The sequence below is a fragment of the Phycomyces blakesleeanus genome (genome assembly GCF_001638985.1).
Source record: "Phycomyces blakesleeanus NRRL 1555(-) unplaced genomic scaffold PHYBLscaffold_9, whole genome shotgun sequence".
Taxonomy (NCBI): domain Eukaryota; kingdom Fungi; phylum Mucoromycota; class Mucoromycetes; order Mucorales; family Phycomycetaceae; genus Phycomyces; species Phycomyces blakesleeanus.
Window position 1 is genome coordinate 612331 of NW_017265142.1, and position 19575 is coordinate 631905.

The following is a 19575-nucleotide window of genomic DNA, read 5'->3' on the forward strand; positions in this document are numbered from 1 at the left end:
GTATATATCTTATCTTGGATTATAATAAATATCTCTTAATTTTTGTATTTGTGGAAACTATTGTCTATCTGTCTATATTCATGAATCTTGAAAGCCACCGAAGCTCATATATGTGAGAATATTAAGGCATTGGTGTTGTTTCTTTTGTTACTGAGCTTGCAGAAAGAAAGAAAAACCCCAAATTATAAATATATTAGGTACTCCAGAAAATGGGATTTAAGGTTTGGTGAATAACCAGTAACAAAAAGCAAAAGATAAAGAGAGATAAAAGAAAGAGAAATGATCCAAACACATACACACATGCATACGTATACATAAAATAGAGAATAGCGGATATGCAGAATACATGCACAGTTCAAGTCCAACTGCATATGCAATAATACTAAATAATAGTACACATGGTATTTCAAAGAGTTTTACCTTCTTATTTGTACTATTTAGCTAGTCGATCATTAGTCTTCATTTGATTCAATATTTTACATATCCGAGGTTCACAAAGATTAAATTTGCACATATCCTCCACAAGAAACACGATTTTTTTTGTATTCCCCTACTTCATTTGTATATATATACATATATACAAGTTGTCTTTTGCCTTTATTAAAAACTGTAATTTAGCGTTTTTTAATATATATTTATATACAAAATTGTATTTATATATTTATGCGTTTATATATAGGAGTACAGAACGCTTTATCTTATTGAATATGTTACAGGGGTTAAGGTGCTTACCTTTTATAAATATGACAGTCTAGGAGTGTATTTAATAGTGTGTAAATAGCAAAATATATACTTTATTTATTTCTTTTTCCCTATGTGCGTGTATATGTGTATAAATATATTACAGCTTCTACTGGTATTGGCATTGGTGATGGTGATGGTGCTGCTGAATTCTTGAAGGTGCATTAGGTTGCAAAGAAAACGCATATCTACTACACAAGCCTGTTATTAAAATGAATAGTACTCTTGGTATGCATGCTATAGTAATATTGAAAGCTCTTACTCCTGAAACTACATGTAAGTATAGTCTGCAGTACATATATCATATTAATGTTTTTAAGGGAACCTTACTTTTGACGAGAGATATCTTATATAAGGCATATATTTTATTTAAGAATATCTCAGATACACAGTAGTACAATAAACTTTTGACTTCTATATCACGATTTAACTTCATATTTCATAATATAGCAATTAAATTGGCTCTTGTTTTCAATGGTATTTATAACATATATATGTTTCTTTTTATTTGTATGCAGTACTAATGCCAATTGTAGAAAATCAGGGTTAAATCAAATCACCTTGACCTTTTCTCCAAAGCTATTAGTAGATCCTCTATGTGGCTATACATATAATCAAGACTTGTTTCAATATTAACTTGAACACTATAGTCATTGTCTGATCCATTTAAGAATAGTAATCTAATAAAGTCAAGGGAAGACTGATGGGAAATATGTACAATGAGGTTTTTTTTTAGAACGACTTTATAACATGATAAAACGTGACAAATACATACCGTTATTCTATAACAGACCAAGAGTAAGTTTGGAGAAAGCTTTGTTGTTAAAATAAGAGGAAGGAATAAGAAGGCGCCTTTCATATGACCCGTTTTCGACTAAATGGACATACTATAGCCATATGGGCCAATAGAAAGGTCCTAAAGTTTAGTAAGGGTACGGTAGTTTTTGCTACCAAACCTACTCTCCGATTTACCTATTGTTACTTGAAAAATAAAACTTTTTTTTTACGTCAGGAATCCCAGAGTAAGTATGCTATTTTTTTTTTTTTTTTAATTTTCTAAAACTATTGCTTAAGGTGGGCTACTGGACTTTTTGTAAAATAAGCATATCTGCTTTATGAAGAAAACTGTATATTAGCGTTATTTATTTGTTTTCCTTTGAAATCACTCTTTTAATAATAGACGGAAAAAATGTATATTGAGGCAGAAGGATATATACTAGCTTAACTATTACGTTACTTTGCAGAACTCTAGTCATATTGCCATTAATTGAATTAAATTGTAAGCTGATATTTGCTTTAAATGATCGTATTTTATATATAAGGATTATATTATAATTGCCTTATAATAGTACAATAACTTCATTCTGTCATAGCAATATTATAAGTGACAATTACTCTAAATTTAGAGAAGATTTATTAGACAAAGAACAGACTAGAACCCAACGGGTTAAGAGCAATGCCAAATAGTTTGTTGCATTTAGTTCTGATATTTGAGTTTAATTATGATTTGTTTTCATGCTTACTTTATACACAGTGTTTTATATATCATAACATTATATATGGCCTCATTATTGATAATAGACCCAAACGAAAGTTCGGTTTTTTTTTATTCAAGGGTTTATCTGACTTAAAGATATTTATCCATATTATCTCATTCCAAAGTATACATTTTACTTATATACCTTACCAGTTCAATGGGAGAGTTAGTATATTATATATCTTCGTTATCTCTATACCGTTTTCACACTATTAGCAGTAGTTTCATTTTGATAGTCGAATTTATTTATTTATTTTTGTTTTCAAAAAAAAATTACATTATAACAAAAATTTAGGATGAACTATTACGGATTTTACATCAAACATATAGGTACTATAGCTTATCCTATTTATTAGACTGTAAAGTTTGTGGTATGCAATATAAAGCCAAACAAGCGAATCATTAGGTAAATCAGGTTTGGTTTACCAAAATCTAAAGTCGACATACAAGCATTATCTCTATACCATTTCTTAATCAAATAAACGAATGTTTGATACCGAATTATTGATTTAATAAAGCATTTTTGCGTTTGGGTTTCTTATTTCTCATTTCCCCCCTCCAGAAGAAACATTATATCTTTATAGTTGTTCAAAGATTAACGTATTTTAATAAGCATAACTATTGCTTACACTCGCAAATGAATATTGTCGACTGTTGAAAATCGTATCATATTCGAATTAAAGATTAATGGACACACTTTATAGAATACTATATTCTAATAAATGTATATTGTCAAGAATCATACTTGTGCCTAGATAAAATTTTGTTTTGGCGATACATATTTAGAATAAAAAATCCCAAAAAAAAACCAGTTTTTTTCTTATTTTTAAAAGCATAAACAATTATCAGTATGAATTTTTACAGCTTGTAAGCTACTCACAGCAAAGCAACAATAGAAAATTTTGATTACAAATAATGCCAACAATCTCACAGGAAATAGTCTAAATAATATTTAGATACTCATTGATGATACCTAAATCTAGTCTCAAAGATGAACTGACTGAAAATGTTTGATTTACACCCACAAAATCCATTTAATAGCCTGAAAACTTTTTTTTCGGACAAAATATTTTATATTGGATAGTTTATTCATCATTGACGCTCACGGAAAATAGTTTTTTCACGTACTTCCTAGTAACAGTCGGATCTGGACTGAAATAAATGTTTCATACACAACTGACAGTTGGCACATAATAGAAATACGACACTATACCTAAAGCCAATACTAATAACAACAAAACCCTACTGAATTTACGCTGAGTGTGTTGGATGATGGGTACCAAAGTAGACCTTCTTTTAAAAGTATCACAGTCAAGTTCAACCATTTTTCATCAAATCATAATCCATAAGTTGAAATGTGACTTAAAGCATACAAATTTACTTTAGAACATGCAAAAACTTGAGCATAAAACTGGGCCTATATTTCCACTTATTAAACACTTTCGGAAAGTACTTCAAGGATTGTATATAGAGATTTCCCCTACAGTTAATAAGAATCATTTTAATTGTTTGACCCAAAAACGAGGTTATCCAAAAAGAATTATAAAGCCAAGAATTTCATTTGAAAACGCGTTTGAATATATTGTACTTTGCATAGGGCAACGATATACCCTATAAAAGTTTTCATCTATTTAATAATCGTGCTTTATCTTCGTTTTTGAATTATATAAAGCTAATATAACGGTATTTAGTTAATTTAACAAGCGTAAAACTCATATATGAACATTCCTTTCTCAACAAATAAAGAGAATATGGTTACTTGCGGAAAAACTACCCCTTTGAATATCACTTAAACCATGCTCGCAAATATTGTATGGTAAAAATTGATTAAAGACATTATTCATTGTAGAAAACAAAAAAAGGGAAATAAGGAAACGCTATGTATATGTGGTGTAAAATATCAATTGGAAGGATGTTATGACCATCCTGGGTGAATATCAGAGATGGACATGGGATGAACATGATCAGGTTGAGTCATCATGCCCATCCAAGAGAGATTAGGGGCGCTTCCGACTGTCTGAAGAATAGGACGCTGTATGGATATGTGGTACTGATTATTAGTTTTGTTGTCATTGGTGTTGTTATTATCCTGTTCTGACAGGGAGAGGCGACGTTGACGTTTGGTAGTAGTAGTAGTATTAGTATTAGTATTGGTGGTGATGGGAGTTAAGGTTGGATTCGAGGTGGCAGTGGAGTTTATAGTGGAGTAGTTCATTTGCGAACCAATGGGTCGTAAGGGATGACCTGCATTGGTGAATGGAACAGGGGCAAGGTTCGGCTTCTTTTTATCTTTTGGCATGGGTGTGATAATGCTGGTGGAGGCGCGTTTACCGATGGCATGGTTGGTGGGGTTAGCAAATACGGCTGCTTTGGATTTGATGCCCTTATTGACTGTGGTGATGGGCGTGGCATTGCTTCGGTTGCGCTTTTTGATGACATCTGTCTTAAGGCTTAGAGGACGCACGACGCCATGGAGTTTGAGAAAGAGACCACACGCATTACAAAGTGGAAGGCCTTCAGGATTTCGTCTCCAGAGTGGTGTGGTTGTGGTGCGACAGTTTGTACAGTGGGTGGCGCTATCTTTCTTGTCAGTCGGAAGTGGGAGTGGCTCTGGATGCACGGAGAGCAGAGGATCAGGGGCAGATTGAGGGACATAATACATTGTCAGCAGATCCTCGAAGCTGAGTGCCCCTGCATTTGCATTTGCATTCGTGCTCGTATCCGCATTCGCATTCGCATTCGCACTTGTACTTGCACTCGAGTTCATATTCATATGTTCATCAGGAATTGTCGGTTCGGGGGAAAGTGGTTGGAAAAGTGCTGGTGGATGAATGCCCATGTTCTGGAACTGCATTGGAAGCTGGTCACTCGGCAACGAATGACTGAAATATGCTTCCATGGATGATACCGAGTAAGGAGATAGTCTGTCGCACTCTTCCATATCTGAATCCGCAGGAATTGTGATACTATTGGTGCCATGAACACCAGAGGTAAATCCGTTTGAAGTCTATTTGTTCAAGAAATAATAAGCGACCCTATTCAAGTATTATGGAATTGTCCATGCAAAAACGCTATGCATGGGGATGCACTCGAATGAAATAAAGTATAATGAAATACAAAATCAACAATTCTTACATGAGTTTGTGGGAATATCGTCGAAGACAAGTGAGAAGGTGCTGCACGAGTAGACCCATACACCATAGCGTTCCGTTCGTGATTTGACTTTGGTCGGATTGTAGAGTGAAAGTTGGGGCCAAATCCATCGATTGCTGGTGGGGCTGAGGACGACAAGAAGACAGTGGTGTCATCATGTGTGGGAGGGGAAACGTCTTGATTAAACTCGTTTTGTTGTTCTTCGGCTTTGGCTTTTGCTTCAGCTGCCTTTTTTTTCTTGAGGGTCATGGCCATCATGCGCCATGTGAGATTCTCTAGACGTGAACCATTGGGAAGTGTATCCTTGGCCTTTGTATACAACCGCCAGACTTGAGCCGCCAGCGGGTCTTTTTTGTCTGAAGGTGTTTCCGAGTCAGGTTGTTCTGTGGAAGGTCGTGGTGGGAAGAGGGCGTCTGCGAGTATACTCTCGACGGCAGGAGAAGGGCCAGGAATGTCTCGAGTGGATTGATCGGTAAAATGAGGGTTCATGGTAGAGGTGATTGTGTTTGTTGTGCCTGCACAGAGCATAGTCTCAGTTATGTGACTTTGCTATACAGGGCGAAAGAAGAAAAGGAAGATGAACGCAACAAATCAGCGAAGGCCGGAGTACGTAGACTTATTGGCCAGCCTCAACAAGGCGGGGACTTGAGGTTGGCTATATATTCTCCTCTTCTGCTTGTGTCATCATTAATGCTTCCTTAGATCCCACATCGGTGGCACCTTGGTCGCATCCTCAACACTCTTGAGACGAGTGATTGGTTCATCCTAGACATTTTGTAGGTTACGCTGTGTCACGTACACACACGTAATATTTCTTCATGAAGAAGAAGATCTGCCCTACAAAGAGCTTTATTTTATTTTATTTTTATTCTCAGGCACTGTTCACACAATAGAGCCTGTACATGTCTTGAATATAAGACTTATATATACTCAAAATAGGATGTATTGAAGGGTTTCAGCCATGTTAATAGTGGATATATTTATTGTGGGGATCCAAGGACAAAGTTTCTTCTGAGTTTTTGAGGAAGTACAAAGAAGCATTCTTCCGAGACGGGTAAAAGAAGATATTGGGAGGGTGCTGATCTTGCAAAATGAATATACAGTAGGCAGGATGTGAGCAAGGAAGTAAAAGTGAAGAAAATATTAAAAAAATAAATGCACAAAAAATCTCTTTGGATTATTCAAAAACTTCACACGCCAGTTAACGAATATGTATTTCAGCACACAAATTATCCTATACCAGCCATGGCTTGGTTGGGCCCGAGTGGAGCGATCCGTCGAAAGTAGAGTCTTTTTTGGTTAATAAACAGGGGCTCCGCTCCAACCACAAGAGTTACGTTAAATGTCATTGTTTGCTCGGTAATTGAATTGTTTGTCCTATCACAGCCTGAACAAATGTGCAAAAATCATCTTCTCCAACCTCTCGCCGGAGTATGTACCGCGAGAAGGTTTAAGCTGCCCAATACCCGGCATCTTAAGTCGCTAGTGACCATTATGAATTCTGTCCTGTGAGGGCGGACAAACCGACATTACAGTGCCCTCCTTTTATAATGTCAGACACACCACTCGAGATCAACACTCAGGGCACAGCTGCAAAGATCCTCAGCGAAACTGTTGCTCAAAAGAGGTACCATACTTGATTCAAATGACGATTACTAATCATCCCTCAATTTAGATTCATCACGGTTTGGCATCGAAAGACCCAATTCAATGATGGCCGAGTGATTGATTGGGATATCGTTGGCCACAACACACCCTATCCCACGTTTGTCACTGTATTTACATTTGACACCGACACAGTACGACACTACTAATCAAGCCATAAATAATTAATTATCTAATAATAATATTCCTGAATATTAGAAAACAACATGTATTCTTAAAGAGTATGCCCAGGGTACAAATGAAATAGTAAGTTAGCCAAACTTCTTTTAAACGTATCTCACCACATTCCGTAGAAATACACATGCGTAGCTGGCTCTTATGATATGAGGAAGCACAAAAGGTATAAGATATTTCTCCATACGATTATTTTAGGGTTTACTCTCCTATTTACCGAAATTATCTAGTCCTCTTCAGTCAGCTCAACACGAACTTTCGGAAGAGGCCAGGTTGACTGGAGGAGAATGGATCAGTCTATTACCAGAGGACCAACCAGATGGAATCAGTGAACTCAAGTGGGGTAGAAACAGATTTGTTCCTTATCTGTGTCTGAACCCAAAAGTGGACCCTACTCCACTTTCCCGCGATGCCGAAGAATGCATTCAGGTCTTGCCTCAAGTACTAATCAATGATATCAAATCGTTTATTATGCGTGGAGAAGTTATGCTTCCGAGTGTTCAGACTGCCTGGATGGCCCTTGAATATCTTACACAACACAACATGCTCTAACTGTGTTCAGTGCAGTACTGTAGGCTTTGTCAACTTGACCAACTTTATCAACCGATCAACATCCTTTCACAACAAGAAAAAAAATTAGTAATAGTTCCTTTATATTAAGCCATTCATCAAGTTCTACCTTTGTCAATTGTGTTTCTTCTCGCTTCAAAACAAACAACGGTTGTTTCTTTTCAGGTGCCTTTTCAAGATTCTTCATAAATTCATCTAAATCTTCTTCTTCTTCGCCAGTTTTGACTTGTTTGTCTAACACACCAGGGTTGGTTTATCAATACCATCTTATTGTATTAGAGAAACTTACCTTGTTCCTCGCGTTCATGTATTTTTCGGCGTACAGCAGCCAAATTCTCCTCAGTAATCTTGAGTCTTTCGACTAATTCATCATAAGTTTCTGCCTTGGCGGTTTTCTTCTTTTTACGCTCTACATCAAAGTAAGTAAAAGAAGAAGAAAGATGAAATGCAAAGAAATTATGTTTATCTACCTGTGCGGTCATAAAATGCATCATCATCATCGTCATCACCATACATAATCTCTAGTTCTTCTCTCCTTCGCTCTAGTGATATTGAAAATTGTTAAACAACAAATAAATAAACAATATATTGAAGGGTTATTAAACTTACTTGCATCCTCAAATGCCAATTTTTCGGCATCTACTGTTAACAAAGCAGCATCCCCAGAAGCAGTGCCTTCACCTTCACCATCTCCTTCTTGTTCATCATCATCATCATCTTCCTCCGCGTCCTCTCCAAAACCCCTGTATTCAATTGCAACGTTAAAAAAAAAGCTTGCAAGTTTGGATAAAAGTAAAACAAAAGAAGCTTTACCAAGATACACCATTATTATCATCTTCACTAGTTTCTACGGGTAATTGACGACGTGCTCGGAAGCGCTCGGCAATTGCTTCTTCTCTTGCAATATCCTGTTCGCTAGATGGCTTCTCTGTCTCAAAAATGCATACTCGCGTACTTTCTCCAAATTTAAGTTGATCGCCTGTTTTGATGGGTAAATGAGTCCTTGCAGGAATACGAATTTTATTTAAGCGAGTGCCATGTGCACTTTCGAGATCATATATGAATGCATCGCCCTCTTGATTAAACTGAATAATAGCATGGTAACGCGACACAGACTAGTAATAAAAGTAAATAGCCGATTCGATAAAGTATGTAAAAATAACAGCTGTATTATTCTTACAGGATGTTCCATCGGAATCTCGCATATCGGAAGTCTTCCTAAAAGAATGAAGTAATATAAAATGTATAAATAAAATGATTATTTGCTTATTTATTTATAAACATAATTTAACCTACCAATCACTACCAAGTCTTTCTTAGGACCATCAATCTGATCGACTTGTACACCACCTTTGAGAATCTCGAATTTGTAATCATGAGTGGCAACACCAGCCCATGAGGGTTTATCATAGATCAAAGGAGGAGGAGGAGCATGAGTAGGAGCTGGTACTGCAAATTCACCCATGTATATAAATTGTGAAGAAGGAAAAGGAAAGTGCTTTAAAGCCTTCAATGGACAAAAAGGTCACAAAGACCATTTCAGGGCTTATTTATTTTTTTGTACGAATCGAATTATGAAGAACTGAGTAAATTAAACAAGAGTTTATATCAATCAATTAAGAAAATCGAACATTCATATATATATTAATTCACTTTTTCAATAAATACTTTTCTGTTGGAAATCGTTTATTATCTAACAGGCTGTGGGTATGTATATTTGTATGTGTATGTGTGTACGTGCATGTGCATATGTGTGTGTGTCTGTGTGCAGAAACCCAGACTCTTAAGATTTGAATAATAATATAGCTGATTGAAGAATTATTCCATATAGACGGTCGATGGAGATATCTACATTCCACTTAATTCAAGTAGATTTATGAATTATATGTGCCAAACAAGAACATTCTTCTTTTGGTACTCTTGACAGAACCCATCTTTGGGCAAAGACCAACTCCCGCTGAGTTTCGTTTTGTCTAAGCAAGGAAATTTATGTGAATGGAGATTGAATTTACTCTTCCTTTTCATTCAACTCTTTACATACATATCAAGTCTGTGATGGATCAACAGGATAGTAACCGATATCTGCAAGACTATGTTCAAAGTATAGTACAGTCAGTAAGATAAGAGTATAAGCTAATTTAAGTAATTATATGTATGTACTAGGCTTGGAAAATCTACCGAGTGAAATAGCTTATCATTGGGCAGAAATCCAGCACCGTAACGAACAAAGTCGAGGCAAGTTGTTTAAGATTTTGAACCAAGATATCAATTTCTAGGTTTGTCTCCATATCACCTTTCCAATTGTCTTATTATATCTCTCATATAGTAATCGAAGACCGGATAGATTCCCAACAGCGTGAGCTGACAAAGATTCACAATCAGTGGTTCCTGCCAGATGCTCCACGCGACAAACTAGTAAAGGCTGAACCAACAATTGTAAAAAAGATCGACAATGACTACAAGACATTAGAAGGGCTTGCAGATGAAAGAGTTCATCTGGCAGAAGAGGCCCTTTTGCTGGTATGACTTTGTATTGTTGGTGATGAACAAGATGGTCATTGAGAACTTTCTCTTGATGCTAAAGGTAGACCGTCATCTGAGTCGTCTCGGCCATGATCTCGACCAACTTGACAAACAATCAGAACCTTCATTTTCTCGCCAGGACCTCAAGAAACGTAAGGAGATCACCACGACAGGACAAAGTAGAATGTGACAAGATTTGAGAATAGGAAAAGACCCTGAAGAAGAAGAAGAAGATTTTATTATGGCTAAGCGGCAACGCAAACGAAAAAAGAAGGAAGCTAGAGATGCACGCGACAACCAAGAGCCTTTATATTGTTCTTGTAGACAAGTTTCTTTTGGAGAGATGGTAGCATGCGATGGTCAGGTACGAATTAAAATAAATGAATAGCAGACAGAAAACAAGTGATAGCCAGGAATTTATTATTTTTATTAAACACGGATATTAGAATTGTCCATATGAATGGTTCCATATGGAGTGCGTGGGTTTAACAGCACCTCCAAAAGGGGCATGGTACTGCAACGACTGCTTGGAAGAAATGAAGAAGATGAAACGCAAGAAGGATGCAATGGCTACTTGATATTTATTATTATGATATTTGTTATCTCTGTTTAAGAGTGTATATAGCTTGTGTGAGTGCGTGGGTGTGGGTGTGAGTGTGCGTGGAGTTCTGTTCGTGAGTAATAAGGGTGTCATATTTTGAAATATAATAATAAAGGCAGCAGGCTGCCTCCCTTAATATATACTCGGGTTTGTTTTTGTTATTATCACCGTTTGCACTTAAAGCTCGCTCATTTTGATGAACTGATGCTTCTGGGACTTTTGACGGAAGTGACGGAAGATAAAGACTGACGCTACAACAAGCAAGACGAAGAACACAATTACACCGACAGAAATACCAGCTTTCTCTTTTGGCTTGAGAGGCTCCTTTTCTTCCTTGATTTCCTTAAACATGGGGTTGGATGAACAGGTCTGACTGAGCATTAAGCGGACATCACTACAGCTTGGGTAATCAGAGTCTGACACCGTACGGGGAGTGTCAGCCTTGGCAAAATTGCGGAGCCAAGTAAATTGATAGGTAGGGTTGTATGTAGGATAGAGTAAATGAATCGCATCTATAGAATCGAGGGTGCTTCATTAAGAATGGTAATTATGAATATTCTTTAATATATCTGTCCTTACCTGTCAAAGCCAAATCAGGGCGAGCAATTGATCGTTCAGACCAGTCATCGAAGCCAAACTTATTGACAAGACCGTCCCATCGAAATACAGTACGATCTTGCAAAAATGTCTCATCATAAGCACTAGATTTGAACATTCCCAAATCTACCCATTTGTCGTATGGCGAGTCCCCAAGTGTTTCCATTGGTGTATTGTCAATAACATAGTCTGCCTCGTGAATATAATGTTCAAATTCCAAGGTATTTAGGCCTACAGCATTTTGCGCAGAGTTTATATACTTGATTGAACCGCCAGCATCATGGAGAAGTGTCTCATAAAAAGCATTTCGGTTAAATCCCCAGGTACGAGAACCTGCATCATAAACAGTGGGGGCTACAGTAGGGCGGCTGGGAGGGTTGGCGAGATTGCTAGCATGACATTCATAAAGTGTTGCAATGTTTCCAAGAACAGTTGATGCCTCAAACTCTTTGTTAAAGAAGAACCCAAGATATACGATCCAGGATGCTCTCTATTCATCTCCAGTGGTCAATTTCTTGATTTTTTTTTACTAGTCTTTTAAAGTATATAGTTACCTGAAGGGGTGATAATACATCAGCATTAGGAGAAAATTCCACATATCGTGTGGAATTAGGGTGCGAAGAACTAGCTTTGTTTCCAATGATTATATCCACATTGTCAACCAAAGGGAGTGAATTAGGAACATTAGAATAGCATGGAGAAGTCACATTCGAATTGGCAGTAATGAATACAGCAGAGCCTGTTACGTTTAGAAGCTACCAAGTATACACATTGTTGTAATCAGACCAACATCCTCACAATTTAAATCAGTTTCTTTTTAAAGTTCTTACCTCCATGTAGGAAAGAACAGTATTCTCACGATCAACACCGACCGAGGTTACTGGTATATTAATAACAGCGTCAAAACCTGTGAGGGAAGCAGAACTTTGACCACAACAAACAAGGGCGTATTTCTCATTCTTGACATTATTCGTCACAACCTTGTACCAGTTATGATACTCGACTGAAAACATATTTGCGGTTTCTAATTTAAAGCAGATGAGTTCGAGCATAATTGAGATTTGATCAAATGTAATTTTTTTCTATGTTTTTTTTTCTAGTTTTTACCATTTACAACTCGAGACGTTGATCCAAAGCGATTGATTGATGTATCGAATCCAGCATCTTGAGCATTAACTTGGGTAGCCATCAAGGCTCCCAGAATAATGCTAGTAAATAATAACATTAGGAAAAGACAAGTATAGAATACAAAAAAAAACACACACACACACACAAAAAAAATATAATGTTTATTCACAATTGCTCAGACACTTTGTCCAACGAGAATACCACATGAAGACGATGGGGTTTGTTACACTAATAGATTTTCGGATTATCAAATGTGTAAAAAAGACATGTTAAATATATATGTTTGTATGGATTTCTTCTTTTATTTTTATTTGTATTGTGCTTATTTGCGGGTAGGAGGCACATGCTGTGGGTTGATAGAGAGCCTGAATAGTAACTGTGAATCTGGTTTTTGTACGTTGTTCATACAACCATGAATTATAGCAGCCTCTCCAGAGTTGTTGTAATAAGTCAGGCGGATATTATCACCTGGGATGATTTGCACCAATTCACCCTAGTACAAATCAATAAAATTAATATTAGATATTTATGGATTTTCACTTAACCTACAGTTTCAAAATGTCGAACTTCGATAAATTGCTTATCAAAGGCAATTATGTATGGGTGTTGGTATACAATATGGTCTGGGTTTCCTTCCCATTCGCATAGTAATGGAGTTCTAAGAATTCAATTGTTAGTTTTTTCTTTCAATTCAAGTAAAATTGATTTCTTATTATAAGTATTATGTTACCTTCCAGCTCCACGGTTCGCCAGCGATCCACCACGGTTATTAACATAAAAAGCAAATTTACTGTAACACAACAAGAATTTAGTTTGAACTCTGTACATCGCCAATGGTACAAGTGGTTCAGTGTGGCGCTGGATAAAGTTGAATTGGGGATCATCAGAATCAGGAATGCTCCGTTCCATGTTTAGATTCTCTGGATCAATAATCTCAAATCCACGCACGCACACCACATTAATCTTATGTTTCAAAAAATGAACATGGCTGGCTTCTGCACCCACATAGAAGTCCTACACAACGAGTTTAATACACATATCCATATATATATATCAGTTTTTTAGTATCACTTACTTTATACTTCTTAAACCACAGCTGTGGACTTTTTTGCGAGAATAGGCCAGATCTTTGAGGCATGAGTTTTGCATTCTTGGGGTCACGCAAATCAGCGATTGGCTCCATCACAGAGAATAAACTCTGGTTGTTCTTTCGTCTCATGTATAGCATAAGATCCTTGTTATTACAATGTCCAGTCTGCACAAATCCAACTCCCTGATTGATCTCACAACACAATTTCTCTGGTGGCTTTGTATTGTTAGGTGAATCGAGTGCATCAATAGGATACGCCTTGAGAGTTTTCTCTAATAATAATATTAGATACCGCATCCTTTATTAAATTACATTAATATTATTTTATTCTTACCTGTCAAGACCAATAGGATGTGGTGCTTTTCGAGCAGATCTAACTCTGTCACATTACCGCACACGATCACAGTCCGGATAATGTTGGTAGAAAGCGATTTGAAACTAACACCTGTTTCTGTACCGATAGCAACCTTTTCCTCGCCATCAATTGAAACTAGACCATAGTTGATATTATTAAATTTATTTGCTGTTGATGTTGTTGTCTTAAACACCTACCAAATGGAATCGAGCAATTGATCTTTCCTTGCCCGCCAGATGAATTACCAGAAGTTAGGTAACGGAAGCTCGAATCATCTAATGTCTTCAATTCAAACACATTGTCTTCTCCCTGCTTCTTCTTCAACTCGGCCTTGGCTTTCTCGATTGAATTAATCAAGTTTATTTTGTCTTCCATTCTGTTGCAGAAGAAATTGTATATACCCCCTCGCTGCCCAAGATGATAGAACATCAATGCAGTGGTTTGGCCTGCATTTGTGGATGTTATTCCTGCCATTCCGGTTATACCTGCCATATCTCCACTTCCTTGGACAAATAGCATCTGCAAGGGAATTGGTCGCTTCCAGACCCTGAACTCTTCACCAACGCTTGTCTTCCGCTGCTTTGTCAGCAATAGAACATGGTCAAAAATAAAAGCGTGAATATCAGATTTTTCGGTGACTTCAATGCCGTTATTGCGACGTTTGAGATCACCACGGTAAAGCAGTTTACGCTGTGGGTCGAGTAAAGCCAGATCTATTTGTTCTCCCTGTTTGTATATCAGACAATCATTGATCTTTCTAATTTCCAATTTTTGTTTGGTGCCTTCGGTTAACGCATCAGCTTGTTTGGCATACTTGGCGATAACCTGTCGACAGTGAACCAAAAACGCGTAATCTTCATGGTCTTCATCGGTTTTTTTGATGATAGCGTCAATGAGAAGAGGGTAACGTTGCAGGCGTGTTACAGGGTTCATAAGGAAATGGCGCAGAGGTAAACGTCGCATTTGGGGACCCTTTGATGCCTCTTCCAAAAATCTCTGAAACTCGGCATTTGTATTCTTTTCGATGGAAACAAGATATTCTGCCATGGCCACATTAGGCAAATATGGCAAGAATGCATTTTCAAAGAACCCAATGTGTTGTGTTACCACATCACCCACCATGGGAACACACTTTTGATCATATCGTCGCTGAAGCTCTCTAAGATCTTTGAACAAAGCTGCACTAACATCTCGCAGATCTTGATAATTGTTAAAGACATCTTTAACGAACGCAATGCGCTTATCCTTATCGAGAATGCCACTGTTAAGAAGTGGAGAAGCGTAGACCTATAAAATATTTTTTAATGGTGAGCAATTAGTTTTATATTTATCTATCCCACAACTTTTTATATTTGAAGTAACGATATTAATTTTAGACATATCTTTAAATACTTGTTTATACATACATCATGGAGAATATCGAGATCATCGCGGTATTGTTCTTCAGAATAAATAAGTTCGTTAATTGCTTCTTGGCGAGCTCTTTCTCTACTGCTGAGGCTTTCTAAGAGTTCTTTGGGTACACGCGCAGCCCAAGCCGAATGAGGGTAAGACTAGTCAAAAATAGAAAGAAGAAAAGTTGAAGTCTAGTTTAATGATCTATATATATATATATAAAGTTTCATTATACTTACTGTAGCGTTGCTATCGTCTTCCTGAGGGTATTTTATAGAAGATTGTCGGGAGAGACTGGTAGATAGCTGCAAGTGATTGCCAGAGTCAACAAATCGTATTGGGGATACAAATAATTTTTTTGCTACTGACTATCTAAATACATACCACAGACTCTTCGTCGATTACAACGGGTTTATTAGGACACCTGGGGGCATAGCAGCCTCCTTGGTCTGGCAGACAGTCATAGACATAGCACTTGGTTAAATTCGTGTAGACACCAATTGGTAGATCATTAGGTCTAGCATCTTCATCAAACGTATAAACCTCATCCGGCGAGTTATACACAGAATTTGTCATCACTGATTTTTGACAGTAGGGAACGGGTTTAAACAAAGATGGGGTTCCGCGCATCAAGGCCGTGGCTACCTTTACACAGTACTCTTCCGGGACATGCTTGTCAAGAATAGAATATATAGCTTTCTATTTTTTTAAAGAAAAGGAAAGTAGCAAAGCATAGGATGCGAATCAATATACACTTTCCGTTTTGTTTTTGTTTCTGTTTTTGGTTTGTTTTGTTTTGTTTTATATATATATATATCGTTTTCTGAAACCAATACTTACCACAGCCTCTTGTCCAGTGAAAGATTCTGGGTATTCGCTCACGCAAAACAATTCTCGTACATTCTCAAGGTTATGTATGAGACTTAGAAACTGCTGCGCCAATACAGAAAGAAGACTGTAATCTGGCTTTTGTGGTGTTGGGGTAATATCTTGTTCGTGAACAAGTGGGCCGGGTTTATTTTCAGACACGCTCAGGGATGATTGCCTAGCTCCGGGATAAAGCACCGGGTTATTATTATCCAAGGTCTGTCTGGCCAGCTGCTCGGTAATGGCGTTCGCTAATTCCTGGGCGTGGGTGAGTTGGGTAGGAGCCCGTGTATAGTTTTCTTTGTTTTGTACTGGTGGTTGTTGGGATACATATTCTTCATCGTCAGAAGAGTCTGGTGATACAGGAATAAATCCCAAATCGTTGTTTTCGTCCTCGGTACTGTACTTTGGTCGTTCGATTGTGGATGGGATGACAGGTCTGTGAGAAACATAGCTTGATCTGTAGCTTGAATGTTGGTCAGTTATGGTATTAGGATACGAGTTATTGGTTTCTCCCCTATGGTAAGAGTTGTATCCATTGAAGTCATTAGTCACTGGTCTTGAGTAACCTGGTGCTGGATAAAGGGGCATTGCCTGATTGTAGTTTTGTTGAGGAGGATAGATGTCGGATTGCTGATTTTCGTAGACTTGATAGTCTACGGGAGGGTATACTTGTGATAAATGACCAGGGGGAGACGAAACTCGATAAGGGTTCGGGCTTGGCATACGGAATGAACTAGATGCTTGTTGAGATGATTCATGATGCTGGTTTCCAGGTGGAGGATAGCCTTGGTTGCCTGATGGAGGGTAGCGAGGACCGTGATTATCAACAGGCGGATATCCATGCTGCTGACCAGAGTAGTAATGGTGGTGACTAGGGATAGATGGGCCTGATGAAGGTTGCTGTTGCTGTGGAGGATCGACAAAGCTATAACCGTACTGCTGTTCTCCGAGATATGAGGTACGGTTTTGTACTGGAGGTTGTTGTGGAGGATCGGAGAAACTGTAGCCATGAGGCAGCCCTGAATATGAGCTGTGGTTGGCCATTGTGTAAAGGGAGCAAAAAGGTTATTTATTTATTTCTTTTTTCTTTTTACAAAAAATAAAGTAAAATAAATAAATATATATATATATAATAAGTGAAAAGAAAAAGAGAGAGAAAGAGGAAGAGAGAGAGAGAGAGAGAGAGAGAGAGAGAGAGGAGTATGTAAGTAAGCGGGTACTGAGTTAAGTGTGTGTGTGTGTGTTTAAAGTGAAGTCTGACTGGGGGGTGTTGGGAACCGTAAAGCGCGCACACCTTCACCATTTACAATTGAACAATCGCTCACATAGATTCGCTCATACGCCAAGATGGCTATTTACACAGTTATTTGTTTGTGACGTAACTTTATATTTATTTCTATAAACTCACTTTAACACTGCAAAATGAAGCTTATTTTGCAATAAAATATGTAGGGCTACATTAGGGCTGCTATTACTGTAGGTATTTCTTATTTATATATGTCATTTACATTTACAATTTGTGAGCAATTTTCCTCTCTCTCTCTTATAATCTTACTTTCTTGTGACATCTCTTTCTTATTTTATTTTATTTTATCCAGTGCTAAAATTAAACACCTATTTTCTGGGAAAGAATTCTGGAAAAAAGTTATTTTTCAAATCCTTGTGAAACAAAGAAGTAAAATAAAATAATATATATATATAACCAAATCTCACATTAAAAACTAATTTTATTTTATTATTTAATTAAAGTATAAAAGCATATAGCCTATGTCCAAGCTCAATATGACCGTGCAGACCCAAGGTCATGTACTTTATACAAGAGGAACAAACAAAAGCAAACAAAAGGATAAAGTATCAGACCTTATAGCTTTATCTCAATTATGTGTCCGGATGCTTCTTATGTGTATATATACTTCCTTTCGCACATTACACACAGTCCAACAGCAGAGGTAGGCTGTAAAATCTTTGTCTATAAATAACAAGTTATAATTAAAAAAACAATTCTAGGGTCTTCCGATTACCCGGCATGCTTTCTTTTTGAAGGTACAATATAAATTGCCTGGAAAACGAAGATAACAAATGTCATACCATTTAATTACAAAAAAAATTAAGGGCCAAAAATAAGGATAATTTATACTATTCTTCTACTCAAGAATCAAGGTCTAATGAAGAAGGCAGTTTTCAAGCTGTAATTATTACGTTTATGTTAATCCTCTGTTGAATAGGTATATACTTGTACCGACAGCAATAATCCATATATTATAGCTAAGCTAATAGTCTGGTTTGACAATACGCAGAAATTCATAATATCTGTAAGACCTCACTTTGAGTGATAAGTATTTGTGTAAATGCACCAAGACAAAGCTGCATAATATTTGAGGTACACGCCTGAGGTCCTTAAAATACTTTGAGAGCAGAAAATCTTTGCAGTTATAAATCTAGCTGTAGTACCACACTAGGTCTCCAATACAATTATCCTGAAATTATAAGCAAATAAATAAAAGCTTATGGAAATATTTATTAATGCTTACATGTATATGAAACAAATGGGTTGCAAGAGGCCTGAGCAAAGAAACTTTGGTCCTAATTTGGATAAAAGAATATAGAACTCCTCAACTACCATAAATAGATTCTGGTTTTAATCCCAGACATATATTGCATTTTTTCAATATTATACTTTTTTTTATATATGCATAAGAAAAAGCTCATATATAGTTCAAGACATACGCTCAATTTGATCTAATTTTGTGTGGGTAGTCAGATAAAGGGTTTTCATTAGCTGGTTTTTTTATATACCTGGTGAGCAGTAAAAGAGATATTTGCCTCTTTCACAAACCAGAAAAAGAAAAAGAAATCCAGAAATCGGGATAAATGCCATTGACAACCTAATTTAACCAACGAACATATCCATTGTGACTTTTGAATTCCATATTATTTTTTTATTTCCTGCTTTCTGTCTCTTGTTCCTAACTCGAATTAACATGCACGACATTAACGAAAAGAAGATCGGTCAGGCACAAATCAAATCAGAGTAATATTAAGGACTCTCATTTCTTCTTGAATGCACAAGAAAATCAGTAAATAAAAAGCTAAATCGTCACTTTCAAAGATTCCGCAAGGAGCGTTGGTTTGAAGAGGGTGAAGAAGGAGAAGAGTCCCATGGTGTATTTGGTGAT

The 19575-nt window shown here is 36.9% G+C and overlaps 5 protein-coding genes across 5 annotated transcripts; 2 read left to right on the forward strand and 3 right to left on the reverse strand.

Annotated features, from left to right (window-relative positions):
* Positions 1-3398: 3398 nt before the first annotated feature.
* On the reverse strand, positions 3399-6008 carry PHYBLDRAFT_186761 (GATA-type zinc finger transcription factor; the record flags this gene model as incomplete). The annotated part of the gene is made up of 5 exons (XM_018439280.1): positions 5414-6008; positions 4201-5285; positions 3660-3758; positions 3492-3571; positions 3399-3430 (listed from the first exon to the last, which is right to left on the reverse strand). Exons 1-5 carry the CDS (start codon positions 5957-5959, stop codon positions 3399-3401), a joined length of 1842 nt encoding a protein of 613 aa, XP_018292323.1. The 5' UTR covers positions 5960-6008.
* A 973-nt stretch (positions 6009-6981) lies between these two features.
* PHYBLDRAFT_167703 (hypothetical protein) lies at positions 6982-7602 on the forward strand (the record flags this gene model as incomplete). Its single annotated transcript, XM_018435695.1, has 4 exons — positions 6982-7058; positions 7107-7230; positions 7295-7342; positions 7501-7602. The coding sequence occupies 4 exons, from the start codon at positions 6982-6984 to the stop codon at positions 7600-7602; spliced, it is 351 nt and encodes a 116-aa protein (XP_018292324.1).
* Positions 7603-7706: 104 nt separating this feature from the next.
* On the reverse strand, positions 7707-9305 carry PHYBLDRAFT_80089 (hypothetical protein; the record flags this gene model as incomplete). The annotated part of the gene is made up of 8 exons (XM_018443555.1): positions 7707-7885; positions 7950-8074; positions 8130-8249; positions 8311-8382; positions 8450-8583; positions 8654-8955; positions 9021-9058; positions 9137-9305. 8 exons carry the CDS (start codon positions 9303-9305, stop codon positions 7829-7831), a joined length of 1017 nt encoding a protein of 338 aa, XP_018292325.1. The 3' UTR covers positions 7707-7828.
* A 1332-nt stretch (positions 9306-10637) lies between these two features.
* PHYBLDRAFT_95495 (hypothetical protein) lies at positions 10638-10923 on the forward strand (the record flags this gene model as incomplete). Its single annotated transcript, XM_018443909.1, has 2 exons — positions 10638-10727; positions 10810-10923. Coding segments are annotated over 2 exons (204 nt in total), but the record flags the coding sequence as incomplete, so codon positions are not given.
* PHYBLDRAFT_80088 (hypothetical protein) lies at positions 10923-17443 on the reverse strand (the record flags this gene model as incomplete). The annotated part of the gene is made up of 16 exons (XM_018443554.1): positions 10923-11476; positions 11544-12051; positions 12116-12316; positions 12392-12585; positions 12669-12769; positions 12859-12917; positions 13087-13182; positions 13239-13347; positions 13420-13703; positions 13765-14051; positions 14114-14269; positions 14332-15421; positions 15541-15687; positions 15769-15897; positions 15935-16228; positions 16370-17443. 16 exons carry the CDS (start codon positions 17441-17443, stop codon positions 11142-11144), a joined length of 5064 nt encoding a protein of 1687 aa, XP_018292327.1. The 3' UTR covers positions 10923-11141.
* Positions 17444-19575: the final 2132 nt, after the last annotated feature.